Genomic DNA, 13,901 nt, shown 5'->3' on the forward strand with positions numbered 1-13,901 from the left:
GGTGGGGAAGCGGAGTTTGGCCAGAGTTCTTGCGTAATGTGGGAGAGAAATTCTTTCAGATACCATGGGGGTGGCTCCCATGTAAACACCTAGAGAACCAAATGTGTGAGACAGAATAGGAGAGAGAGAGGAAGCAAGAGAAAGGAGAAAGAAAAGAAGGTGGGAAAGGAGAAGCAGGGCGGCCTAGCAGATATGGCGCTGGAAGGAGAGCTATAGATTTCTAGCTTGGCCATTGACCTGCTGGGTGAAGTCACTTCCCTTCTCTGCACCTGTTTCCTCTCCCAGTCATTTGGCCATTTAGATGGTAAGCTCTTTGGGGCTGGGACTGTCTCTTACTTTGTGTCCATACAGCCTGGCACCCATTCGGTAGGGTGACCAGACAGCAAGTGTGAAAAATCGGGATGGGGGGCAATAGGCGCCTATATAAGACAAAGCTCCAAATCTCGGGACTGTCCCTGTAAAATCGGGGCATCTGGTCACCCTACCGTCGGGGCCTCTAGGTGCTACCACCATACAAATACCAAGAGTCAAGAAAAAGTTTTCCTTCCTGGTCAGAAATTGAAACTGAGAAGAGGCTAAAGTGTTAAACCCAAAGCCATCAGTTCTGGAGAGAGAGTCACCAACTTCTCTGGCGCTCAGAGCGGAACCCCAAGGCCTGAACAACGTCAAGGAATGCACCAAGTTTTCCATGGTTTCACTGCCCCTTCTTGCCAACGGGCGGCAGCAGAGTTCACCGAGAGGAACGGTTCTCAAACTTTTTTGACCCCCCCTCCCCCCGTTCTTTGTGTCTGCAGTAGTTTAGGCAACCACACACACACCCACACACCCCTGCCACACAAGCATAGCAACATGCAACCCTCACGCAATCTTACAAACAGCCTGGCATTGATTCAAACAGCACCAACGCGCCATTGTCCGAAGCACCAAAACAAAACTGCGATGGCGGTCGATGCTCAGAGAGACATGTGCACACCGTGTTGTAGCCAACGGAGTCACGTACCGATGGCAAAGACTTAGTACCGTGCTCGGCAAGCATCACAGAAATCCGTCACAATCACAGAGCCACCGGCAGTCAAACACCCAGCGCCACCTGAGGACCTGATCTGTCTGGAGGAATCGCCTTCGCCAGCCATTCATTGCCTGGATAAAATGTGTGCAGTATGTTTTTTCCCCCCTCCTAAAGCTTCTCGTGCCACCCCCCCGAATACATTCTGTGCCCCCCCGTTTGAGAACCTCTGACCTAAAGAGATCGGCCCAGGCTAGCCCGGCCATCTGCGGGTTAATAATGCCGAGTGGCTCAAATTTGGCACTTTGGTCTCCTGTGAGACCACTTTTAACTGCAGCAGATACCCAACCTAGCACCACTCCACAGGCAAATCCCCAGCCACAGGCAGACTCTTCATCTTGCTCCATGCAACTAGAGGCTTTCAGCCATGCGGCCCAATCCTTCAGTCCCTACTCAGGCAACCGACTGCAGTGGGCAGTTTGCCTGATAACTCGAGGATCAAGCCCTTAAACTGCACTGACCAGGACCAGTTCTCTGTTACACGAGGGCAGGGGCTTAAAGTGGGTGGAAAGGGCCCCTGAGAATACTCCTTGTGCTGGGGGCCTCCTTGCTCCGTGGCTGCTGTAGAACAGGAATAAGGGCTCTGTACCACCTCTGCTTCCAGCAGATAGAGTGGATGTTTGCAGCCACAGAGCATTGCCAGGGTCCAGGGGGGCATGGGAAGCAGAGCATAAGGACAACAGCCCTGAGGCTGCTCTAGCATGCACCAGGAGCCAAGAAGTGCCTTGAACAACCCCAGAACTCAGGGAGTGCAGAGATGGCTTAAAGCCACCTTAAAAACACCCTGCAGCCCTGCCCCAAGCACAGGAATGGAGGAACTGAGACTCAAACCCACAACCCAGCCATACCTCATCGCGGCAGGGACAGAGCTAGCAACATGAAACATGCATGCATACCAGCTGATCCTTCCTTTCCCAGTAGTCACCCTATAGCCTCACTATCCAGAGCACCTCCTTCTTGCAAGACCCAGTGTTGCAGCCCCTCTGCCTCTCCCTCCTCCTCTGGCGGTCTGTGCGGTGACCTGGCTCTCCAGCCGGGTCACACGAAAAGTCCCACGCCTTCTGGGGGAACAACGTCCAAACTCTAACTCTTCCAGGCTCAATCCTCCACAGACACTTCATCGCTCTCAAATGATCTGCCAAGGTCTTCTTCCCTGACTCTCAGGGCTTCTTCCCTGCAATTTCCTCTCCCAAGCCTGCTTTAGGAGTGGCCTTGTCCCCAGCTGCCTCACCTTTCAGGACTGTCCCAGGGCACAAGCTCCTTCCTGTAGGCCCCTCTGCGGTTCCTTTCCCAGAGAGCAGAAATCCCCAGCTACCTCTCTCCTAGGTCTTCGCTCTCTCTTGCTCTACAAGTCTGGTTCTCCCCACACTGGCTCTAATCCTTAATTATCTGTCTCCCCTCCAGGGGCCACAGAATGGGTTAATTGGGCCCGATCTTGCAAGGTGTGGCTTGCCCTCTCTCCGCATTGCAGTCAGCAAGAATGGACCCAGGAAACTGTCAGACTAGGTTGGCTCTGCCTCCTACCTCTGATAGTGGCACGTACCAAGATGCTTTAGAGAAAGGTGCAAGAACCCTGCTGCTGCAGGATAACCTGCCCGGGGACTTATCTGCTGAGTGACCACAGTCAGAATTTCCTTATGCCATGAAGCATGAGGGTTTATATCCCCCTCTCGGTTATTTCTAACATTTACTATTGTAACCCTAGATTTCCTGTACCAATGTCTCTAATCCCTCTTTTCATATCGCTGAACTGTTGGCTTTAAAGGCACAGTGCGGCAATGGAGTGCCACAAGCTAATTGTACCTGTCGGCATGCGCAGGGTGGCCAGGCAGGACCTCTCAGGACCTGCTCACAAAGTGAGGCCCTTGCTCAGCCACTCAGCAGGTGCAGTTAGACAAAGATTTTGTAAGATAATCTAATGTTTTGGGCACCATAAACCATGTTGCTTCTAGGAAACGAGAGGGGCGGGGTGGTGGTGGTATTGTGGTTGAGGCACTGGGCTGGGCTGCAGGGGGGTGATTAATATTGGTTTGTGTTACTGTAGCACCTAGGAGCCGTAGTTGTGAACCAGGACCCCCCTGTTCTAGGTGCTGTACAAGCACAGAACAAAAAGACAGTCCCTGCCCCAAGGTTTGATTCCCTCCTCTGCCACTGATGTCCTCTGTGACCTTGGACAAGTCACTTCATCTCTCTGGGCCTGAGTTCCCATCTGTAAAATCGGGCGGTGGGGGGGAATAAATACATTATACAAATAAAGCTTGTAAGGTGCTCTGGCACTAGGGGCCAGGTAAGTATAATAAATAGGGGGATGTTCAAAAGCACAAAGGGTGATTTGGTGCCTGACTCCCACTGAAACGGAGCTGGGGCGTAATTCTCCTTGGTGTCTTTGGAAATTTCCCCTCTAATCTCTCCTGGCTTCAGTTCCTATCTGGAAAACGGGGCTAATTAAACCCCCAGGGGAAAACTCATCTCAAAGAGAGAAATCCGGCCCCCCTACAAACAGTGATCACAACCCATTTTTCCCCTCCCCACTTAAAAAAAACAAAAGTCAAACCTCTAAAAACAAAACAAGAAAAGAGGAATCAAGCTGCTGTTGTCTCTCTCTCTGCACATTTGCCTTGCCCTGTGAAGTGTCTGCAGGTTAGCCTGCCACGCCAATCAGGAAATAAGTCAGTATCACATGCCTCAGCCCTGACAGTTAAGCGGGGAGCTAATGTGGTTGAACTGCTAAGGGAGTTGAGCCTGAGCTGGGCAGGCTGCAGCTACACAGGGGCATCTACGCCAGGCCAGAGATCAAGCTGTGGTAGATGGAAACAGAGAGAAAGAGAAATTGAACCCCAGCGGGGAGCGAAGAGACTGGGGATCGCCTGGGGTGGGACGCAAGAAAGATCTCGCTCTACCTTTGGGAAAGATGTTTTCAAGGAAGAAACGCGAGTTAATGAAAACTCCCTCCATATCTAAGAAGACCAGGGCAGGAAGCCCCATACCGCAAACCCCATCTGTAAGTAACGCTGCATCCTCTTTCCCTCTGCTCAATGCAAATGTGAAAGGCTAGATGCAATGGGAGGGAGGGTGGCTCTGAAAATTACCAACTTTTAGGGCAGTGGTGGGAGGAGGGGGTGGGGGGGAAGATACCTTAGGCAATAGTTTATCTGTATGGAAGCTGGCTTTGAAAAGGAGAGAAGATATGATTAAGGGGGGTGGGGGATGAAAGAAATTAAGCAGCAGCAGCAGCAGCGTTGGGGAACGAAGCGAGGGAAATGATTATTAATGGGAGAGAGGATTTGGCATTCACGTCTATGGAAGGCAACTTTGCAGCAAGAGATCAATGAGGGAATGAGATCAAAGCCGGAGAAGGAGGAAGACAGGAGCTCATCTTTATTTATGCTACAGAGAACAAAAATCAGAGTTTGGGGGAGGCTATCTGGGGTCAGCTCTGGAAGGAGGGAGCAAAGGGGGACGGACAGGAGCGTGTGGATGTTTTTTAAACAAGCTACACGGGGTTCCAAAGCAGGCAAAAAGGGAAGCTCCCAGCTTCATCTTCCTGTGGCTTTGGAAACAACTGTGGTTGAGACACACACCCTGACCCACCTCAGCCCCTCCTTAGAAAGAGACTCAATTTAAAATACAGATTCTCTGAAGAAGGAATGGGGTGGGTCCCAAAGCCGTCGAAAACTGTCCAGCAGCTTCTTAAAAGGCAGTGGCTCTGTTTGCTCCTCCTTCCCCATCCTTCTTTCTGGGCCAGTTCTTGGGGGTTTGTGGATGGGTCCAGCCCATAGGCCCCTTGTGTGTAAGATCAGAGGATGCTGAGCAAACACACAACTGGGAAGAACAGCTACAGCCCGTACTCTGTTGAGCTCAGGAGAATGGCAAAGAAACACGGCTCACATGAGCATGCCCTGGACTCCCTCTCCTACAGACCAAAGGTGTGGCTGAAGGTAGGTGGGAACCCAGGGTCAAATTCTGCCTTCTGCTTCTGTCCTTGCAACTCCACCCAGGGGGCAACAGGGAAACAGGTGGAATCCAGCCCCATGATTTCAACTAGAACCCCTCCGGCCTCCTAGCCAAGCCTGTGAGGCATAATAAAGCTGCCACCAGACGGGGAACATATCACCCTGCAGTTGCCAAAGCAACAGAGTTGAGAGCCCATGGAGCCAGTAGCTTGTAACGCCAGAGGGGACTGCCTGGTGTTATCATGTCTCGCTCCTGGATAGGGGTTCGCAGGGGTCTGGAGATTCCTCTTGGCTCAGTTTGCCTGTCGTTTATCCTTCTGGGATCTCAGAACTCACAGTCACCGCCAGCCTCCTGGGGGTTCATTTCTCATTTTTTGTCTCTAATTGAGCCTCGTGCAAAGGTCGGTGCCAGGGTTTGAGAGAGAAGGGCCCTATTTATCCACCGAGCAGCCAGAGCAAAGGCAGCAGAAGCTTCCCCACAGCCCTGCCCTGGAGGGACCATCTCTAGGGGAGAGGAGAGGGCAGCCCGCAGGCTCATCCAGTTCCTGGGCTCGCGGCTGACGCTGCCACCACGAGGCCCAGTCGCTACCAGCTGGGGTGGGTTTTGTCACGCTTGCTGAGACCCACCTGACCCATTTCACGCACAGGCTGCCGAACAGCCGTCTGATAGGAACTACTGAAAGTGGCATGGATCTGAATCACTGGCTTAGAGGTGGAAGACACCACCAAGTCCCTGAGCCATGCTGTCCCTTATGGTTGGCTCTAGAAGGTCCTTGATCATATAGTGGTCTCATGGGGCTCTCCTAGCTAACTCCTGCTTTCCTTTTGTGTTGTGCTAAATAATGCGCCTTTGGCCAGAGAGAAGACATCCGCCGTTGTTGGCTGCTCAGCTAGGCTGGCTGGTCCTTTCCTTTCTGTAATTGAAACTGTTTCTGTTATCAGCCATGGTTTCTGATGCAACTCTACCCACAAACCAGACACGGTTGGCAGGGAATGGCTCATGGGTCTCCAGTCCACAGCGATGCCCTCCTATGACTTCTATGTTTATTACAGCCTTCTCCTGTCACTGACTTTGAAAGACCAGGTGTCTTTCCAGTACAGACACACTGACGGGGTATTTCATATGCAAAACCTGTAGAATAGGAAATGCCAGATAAAAGATGTAAGGGAAACATATCAAGCCAAATTCTCCATTTTACACGTACTAGACTCCCTGGAAGTCAATGGGACTGCATGGGAAGAACTCAAAGTTGTCTCTGGCCCATCACAAGCTCTTCCTCCAGCACCTACACACATTAGAACTGACTTGTCCTGCATTTGATCTGAAATCCCCTGTGGGAAGCCAACAAATCTTCTTTGAGGTGGGAATGGAAAAGCTCCCGTGGGGATCACGTGGTGACACTGTGTCACAACAATGCCACATCGCGTTACATCCCAGCATGGTGTCTTCATCACAGTGTGAGATCACGGCAAATCACCTACAGGGAACACTCTAGCCTGGAGGCAATGTCTGTCCTCTTGCACACCCAGTTGTGCCCGGGAGTTGGAGAACATAGTCTGAACTCTCGCCTTCTCCATTATCTCCTGGCTTTGGCCAGTTTGCCCCAGCCATACTCTTTAACGGCATTTGTGCATGATTACAATACAGTGTCACATACTCCGGTTCCTAGGCCAGACCCAAAGCCAAGGTGGAGGAAAGTACTCCAAATCCATGAACAGAATAACCTGCTCTATGTCGACGTTGGCACTGGGCGTCCAATGGAACCCCGTGTGACATACAATGACCTATTGTCAACCCACCTGGTAGAGGACAACCCAGTATAATATAACGTGGTATAGGGTAAAAAGAAAAGGAGTACTTGTGGCACCTTAGAGACTAACCAATTTATTTGAGCATGAGCTTTCGTGAGCTCATGCTCACGAAAGCTCATGCTCAAATAAATTGGTTAGTCTCTAAGGTGCCACAAGTACTCCTTTTCTTTTTGCGAATACAGACTAACACGGCTGTTCCTCTGAAACCTGTGGTATAGGGTGCTCAACACTGTAATTCCACATGGCAAAAGGGGCCCCGGTGCAGAGAGAGACACCAGAAGAGACAGTGGAGGAGAGATGACCAGTAACTGATATAAGCCAGGTTTCAGAGAAACAGCCGTGTTAGTCTGTATTCGCAAAAAGAAAAGGAGGACTTGTGGCACCTTAGAGATTAACCAATTTATTTGAGCATAAGTTTTCGTGAGCTACAGCTCACTTCATCGGATGCATACTGTGGAAAATACAGAAGATGTTTTTTCATGGTCTGTGTGTATAAAAACATCTTCTGTATTTTCCACAGTATGCATCCGATGAAGTGAGCTGTAGCTCACGAAAACTTATGCTCAAATAAATTGGTTAATCTCTAAGGTGCCACAAGTCCTCCTTTTGATATAAGCCAGGCAGCCAGCAGGGACATGGAAGAACCCAGCTCAGTGATCAGAGAGAAAAGTCTGTGGTTTCTGAGTTGATGACTGATGCTTGTGAAAGGTCCAGCAGCAAGGGCTGGTTACGTGTTGAAAGCTTTGGGGGAAGGTCTTAGGCAACTGAGACTGTGAAGGCCATATTGTATTTTCACCCCTGTGGGACTTTGCTTCTTGAGTTCCTGTGGGTGTTTCCAGTGGTGCAGGGGCTGAGCTTATAAAGCTCAGTGCCTGGCTGTCGCTGTGTGGTACAGAGCAGTGGATCAAGGACGCAAGTGGATCAGTACCTCAGGGTCTGGCCTAGTGGCACTCTATAAATCGAGAACTCTTTGGAACCTCATCCCAGTCTGGGCAGCCCCTCCAGAAGGGAGATGCTGGGACAGACAGTGACCTGTGAGCATCCCTAAATTATAGCCAGTGTTTCTACACATGCTTCCTACAGCACCTCCTGCTGGGAGGGCTGGATCAGAAGCAGCTGGGAGCTGTGCTCTAGTAGGGCTTTCCCAACTTGTTAAGCCAGTGATACTCAGAGCATGGCTTAGGAGCTGCATGTGGCTCTTGAATGTGTCTCCTGAAGCTCCGTGCAGCAAGCAATATTAAAACACAGCGAGATTTAATTATTAACCAATCTAAGTTATTAACCAATCAGGATGCTTTGATGACGTTATTAACCAATTAAGTTAACTTACTGTCTGTGAGAATAATATCTATAAATATTTCCCCTGCCATACTGTCTAAATAGGAATAGTACGATAGACAACGGAACACTGAATTCACACTCCTGTGGCTCTTTCGGGTAACGTTGATCGCTGGTTTGGCTCCTGAACCCCTGAGGTCTGAGTAGCCCTGTATTAGTGCTGGTGGGACCAAGACTGTCTTGTTCCAAGAATTCTGCAATCATTTTGTTGTATCGAAATTGTAATTCATCTTTGTTCAGTCATTTTGTGGTCTCAGGGGGGTCTACCCCCACTGTTGACCTGAATTCTTACTGGTGTCAGCGGGAGTTCCACACACAGGGCAAAGAATGCAGCTCTTATAGTTCTGAGAGGTGAATCATTTAAACCTGCCAACTTTTATTCGCAATTCAGTCATTTTCCTCTCCCCAGCTGAGTCACTCACTGTCTTCATCGTCGGAGACTGTCCCTCCATTGCTGGAGGAAATGTTCCTTCAATTCCTTAAGCCTTTTCTTGTTACGAAATGCAAACTCTGTAGCCGTTAATTGATGATAAGACCATGATCTCATTTACCCTGGTGAAAATGCAGAGTAACCCCTCCGGTTTCAGTGCAGGAGTTACACCAGGGTTCCTGGAATCAGAATCTGGCCCATTAACTCATTAAATCTCATCGCATCCTTGTAAAAAGTTCCTAAATGGGGAAACTGAGGCACAGAGAGATTTTTTTTTTAAGTGACTTACTCGAGGTCACAAAAATAGTCAGCAGCAGAGCTAGGAAGTCCTGACTCCCAGTGCCCTTCTGTAACAACTACCCATAGTCCAATCTCAGGGCTAGGGATAGAACCCAGGAGTCCTGTTGCCCAGCCCTCCCGCTTGCCTTACCCACTAGACCCCACTCCTCTTCTAGAGTGGAGCTAGAACCCAAAAGTCCTGACTCCCTGTCCCCTGCTCTCACCCTTGCACTCCCTCCCCTAATTAAGATGAAGGTTCATAAGTGTGAGGACAGCCTTGGCAACCCCTGTGGGGCTGGTTCCTCCCCACTGGCTCTGGGAGGGTTGGAAGCCCCTTCCCTCTTGCCCATTACATGCTCACGCATGTTCTTGTCCCCTCAGGAGCTGCCCCGGAAGGACTGCCTGGAAGCGCCGAGTTCCAGCCTGGTGGACCTGTCCATGTCCAGCTCCAAGCTCAGCAGTAGCCCCAGCACAGTGGGCACGCTCAAGCGCCCCACCAGCCTGAGCCGGCATGCCAGCGCTGCTGGCTTCCCTCTGTCCCCTGCGGGCACCCGGGGCATCGCCAAGGGACAGAAGACCCCTGTCTCTTACAGCCCCATTGACAGCGGGGAGGGGACTTTCATTGATGTGGAGGACATCTCGCAGCTCCTGGCCGACGTGGCCCGGTTTGCCGAGGGTTTGGAGAAGCTGAGAGACGTGGTCCTCAGAGACGGTAAGTGCCCATGACCACCAGGGCCCTCCTGCTCCCAAGGGGACTTGTGGAATGTAAAGGCCTGGACAGGGGTTTCCATCGTGTCTGGTAACGAATGGGGCAGGGTAAGGTGGGGTAGAACGGAAGGCCCCAAGGAGCTCCCCGGCTCTGAAAGGAACCCTTGTGTCCAGGCAGGCCAGCAGAAGGCAGCCTAGGGCAGAGAAATAGCCAGGAACCTCGGATTTTCAGCCACAGCCTCTGATTTCTGGATGCTTCCATTTTGGGGGGCCTGATTTTGAGCCACCCTGGGACAGATTTCCCAGAGGTGCTGGGCCCTGGCAGCACCCAGTGACCTAGTTGGCGCTAAGCCCCTCAGACAATAAGGCCCAGGACTGAGAATGTGCCCTATAGAACAGGCCCTCAAAATCAGAGAAGGCTTTGAAAATCAGGGCGTCGCCTTGTTTGCACGGGGGGCTGGCAGAGGGGACACTGGCTGATTTGCCTTTGGCAACAGGACCCCTGCAGCCAGCACTTACCCATCCCACAGAAACTGGCCCATGGCTTTGGTGGCCTTGTGCATGCATTGGGGCTGATCCATGCCATGCTCTGGCCTCCTGGATCCGACATCAGCACTGGTCTTGTGCTCTGCTGCTCCCTGTGCCAGTCACCCAGCTATGAATCACACACACGGGTCACGGCTGCCTGTGGCTGGCGTGCTGGAAACGCTCGACCCCCTTCCCAGATGCTTGAGCTTGATTCACCCTCCAGAGTGCTGGGGATTGAGGAAGAAGATTCTGCAGGGTGGGAGAGGACAGGCTGTTTGCAGTGCATGGGCATCAAACCCTCTGGGAGTCCCTGTGCTCACAGGGGATAACGTCACAGAAATAATCCCAACGAGATCTCGCCTCCTCAGTGCCAGGCAGCCTGCCTCTCCCCCTCGAGCCTGGGCAATCCCACACAGGCATGCCAGTGGTGTCAGAGAGTGGATCTGTGCAGGGGACTGCCGGGAAGCAGGAGCTCTGGCATTCTAATCCTGGCTCTGACACTGAGCCCCTGAACATGCCATTCTCCTGCTCTGTGCCTTAGTTTCCTCAGTAATATTACTCACTTACCTACTTCCCAGGCATGTTGGAGGATTAATGACCTTAACAGACTGGAAATGGAAAGGGTTATCCAAGTGCTATGTAATAGTATCCCTGTTCCAGACTTGGGAGATCCCAAAGCACTTGGCAAAAGTTACAAACTGATCACACCGAGCTAGGGACAAAATACTGGTCTCCACCCCACGCCGAGAGAGGTGGTGTTCTAGAAATGCAGGCTGGGAGCCAGCAGCTGCCATTCTCCTCTGCACTTTGTGTCATTATGTAGCCCTGTGCAACGGGGCTGTCATATGTTCTCAGAGCAGACTTCTCTGCTCCCGCACACTGGTGGGAACATGAAACAACCCCACCGGGCCTGATTCTCCTCTCACAGACGTCAGCGTAAACCAGGAGCAATTCCACTGAACTGGCCAGAAAGCTGGGGCAAGGAGAATCAGAAGCACTTGCAGCAAAATGGGGGTGACGCTGACCTACCTTCTGGGGCTCATGGTTGGCTCAACAAACCCTCACTGCATAGTGCTAACTAGGAAGGTATCCTGGACTCATCCCGCACAGAGAACTCCCAGCTTCTCAGCTGATGTCAATGAGCCCAGCCCCACTGAAATCAATGGAGTCTCATCCCTGCCTGGGGTGAATGACCCCCACTCCATTGAACCTGCTGCGCTCAGGCGTGTCATGTGATTCAAGCTCTGCCGGGGCGATTGGGCGGGAGGAACTGTGCCCCAGCAGTGGAGCATAGCCAGGGGCCCTGGGATGTGTGATCTTTAATATCCTGGGAATGCCCCTCAGCTGCTCTCCCTAGCCAGCTGCACTGGTTCTGCTAGCAATCGTTCTGGTCATTTCGCCTCCATAGATTATGGGTGGGGGGGCATAACCTAGCCCCCAGCCAGCGTGAGCCAAAACTTCTAATTGCTCATCTGATCTCCAGACACCTTGTCTCTCCTCAGTGGATGCAGCCACCTCTGGGGTGGAAGGGACAAAGGCAGGCTGGTCCCAGCAGAGTGTGTGGGGGGGGGGCAGAGCAGTGTCTGGGGCAGCTGTGAAGAGGAGAAGGGGGGAGGGAGCAGAGAGCAAATAGGCTAGAAAAGCAGCAGGCAGGGTCAGGCAGCACCTGCCGTTGAGAGTGGCAATGGGCGAAGGGAAGGGAAGGAGGGTGAGAGTGCTCCCCCCCCACTGGCAAGTCCGTGGCACTGATTGGACACCTGCCTCCAAAGATGCTTGGCTATGTGGGGGCGGGGAGCTCCCAGGAGAAAAAGGCTGTACACGGGGGTGATTCCCCAGACGAAGGGGTCCCCTATGGATCGGGCAGCGGTATGCTGGGAGGTGGTGGAGTCACCCAGAGTGGGAGAGCAGAAAGCCAGGGCCTGCAGCGCCCTGGGGGGATCCGGGCCCGACCTCCCCACGGTGGCCCTGCAACTGCTTTGCTCCAGCCTTTCCTTTTGGCCCTGGAGCTGAGCAGCGGCAGCTGCCACGCAAGGCAAGGAAGAGGGGTAAGAGGCAGAGCAGGGGAGGGGGATCTGGGACAGGATAACATGACTTCCTGCCTGCAAGCTATTTTCATCTGCCTGCCTTTCCTGTTTACTGCAGCGCCAGCGATGGCTGGTGGCACCCAGATAAAGCCCTTGGAGTGGCACTGGGCACATGCCTTGCCTCTCCCCGAGCCCCATTTGCCCCTGGGAATGAACCTGGGTTCCCAAAGGGCCGCTGAAAGCAGCTCTCTTCTTTACCAGGAGGCCAGGCTGGGGGCGGGAAGTGGCCCTGCAGTCTCTGCCCTATCCCTTTAAGAGGCTTCTCTCTCTGTAGGAGACAAAGGAAACTGTATATTTCCCGCACCCCTGGCTAGGGTGGGGCCCAGCTGGGGGTCACATGATGACTTGTTTTTTCACTGCCAGCCATGCAAACATGTTGACACGGTCCCTGTTCCAGTGGAAAACACCATCGGGAGGCCCCAGTGTGTAACATGGGGCGGGAGTCTCCACAGGGAGAGGGCGTGGTGACCCAGATTCAATTCCGAAAGGAGTGGGGAGGAACCTTGGGCCCAGGTCTCTCTCACCAAGGTTTGATTTTGGACCCCGTTTCCAGATGAAAGTCCACCTTGAAGTGTGGCTCACCTGGCATCCCCTGCTCAGCCAGCCCTGCGTGGTCCTGGTCACAACCGAATAAGGGTGCTTATGGCACTTGGATCCTGGCACGGTGGTTGGAGTGGGAGCCCGGTTCTGCATTGGGTCAGTGGGAGAAAAAAAATCCATGGGCCAAACTCCATGGAGCTACACCCAGCTACACCCGCAGCTACCAGCTGTGAATCTGACTTGTTAGGCTATCGGTCTGGGGGAACGGGAAAGGGGAATGGAAGGCGAAGGTCAAGTCGCCTTTGCAGAGTTACAGAGTACCAGCCGTGTTAGTCTGTATTCGCAAAAAGAAAAGGAGGACTTGTGGCACCTTAGAGACTAACCAATTTATTTGAGCATGAGCTTTCGTGAGCTACAGCTCACTTCATCGGATGTATACTGCAAATTGGTTAGTCTCTACGGTGCCACAAGTCCTCCTTTTCTTTTTGCAGAGTTAGAAACTGGGATTTCCATTCTGCAAGAAATGCCAACATTTTCGTGGGGAGGGGAAATTGTTCTGAAACGGAAGGACATTTCAAAATTTCCCACAAAACGAAATCCCCCCCCCGCCCCAATTGTTTTGCGTCAATTGAGCTGTTTTGGTTGGATTTTGACGTTTAGGTTTTTTTAATAATCTAATATAAACTCCTCAATGAAAACCCATTTCAAAATGAAAATGTCAAAATGTTTCATTTTGATTCCCCCACCCCAGGCAATGAAATTAAGTCGAAATTGACGCATTCCAGCCGAAACCTTTGATTTAAACAAAACGGCAATATGTTCCGTCAGGAGATTTTCAACCAGCTCTACACCCATGAGAGCGGGTGAAGGGAGGGAGAGAGACTGGGCTCAGGGGGTCTCCGTGCGGGTTCTGGAGGAAGACTGATGATGCTGAGGCAGGATCTGGGTGTGCATGAAGGGATGCAGCAATGGTTGCAGGGGATCGCACCATTTTGGTGGATCCAGCCCTCCCATTACAGCTTTTTGTCCATCCCTGCTCAGCTGTGACACAGATCCCAGTCCTGTCCCTGTCCCCAGCCCAACACGGCCCTTCCCAGCCCCTCTGGCCTCTCTGCTTTCCATTCCGGACATAGCCTGGAAATGTAAGAGGAGACAGAGAATGC

At 52.2% G+C, this 13,901-nt stretch overlaps 1 protein-coding gene across 3 annotated transcripts in view; it reads left to right on the forward strand.

Moving 5' to 3' along the window:
- The first annotated feature begins 3,688 nt into the window (after positions 1-3,688).
- Positions 3,689-13,901, forward strand: part of ARHGAP45 (Rho GTPase activating protein 45) — a 45,098-nt gene continuing 34,885 nt past the window's right edge. For 2 of the 3 annotated variants that reach the window (XM_048830893.2, XM_048830894.2), the window contains exons 1-2: positions 4,270-5,004; positions 9,260-9,590. In XM_048830893.2, the coding sequence (XP_048686850.2) occupies positions 4,870-5,004; positions 9,260-9,590 (466 nt within the window). In that variant the 5' untranslated portion in view covers positions 4,270-4,869. Of the gene's footprint in view, positions 4,068-4,269; positions 5,005-9,259; positions 9,591-13,901 lie in introns of those variants that run through there. The other variant, XM_048830895.2, reaches the window with a different exon arrangement.

This window comes from Caretta caretta, chromosome 25 (assembly GCF_965140235.1).
Source record: "Caretta caretta isolate rCarCar2 chromosome 25, rCarCar1.hap1, whole genome shotgun sequence".
Taxonomy (NCBI): Eukaryota; Metazoa; Chordata; order Testudines; family Cheloniidae; genus Caretta; species Caretta caretta.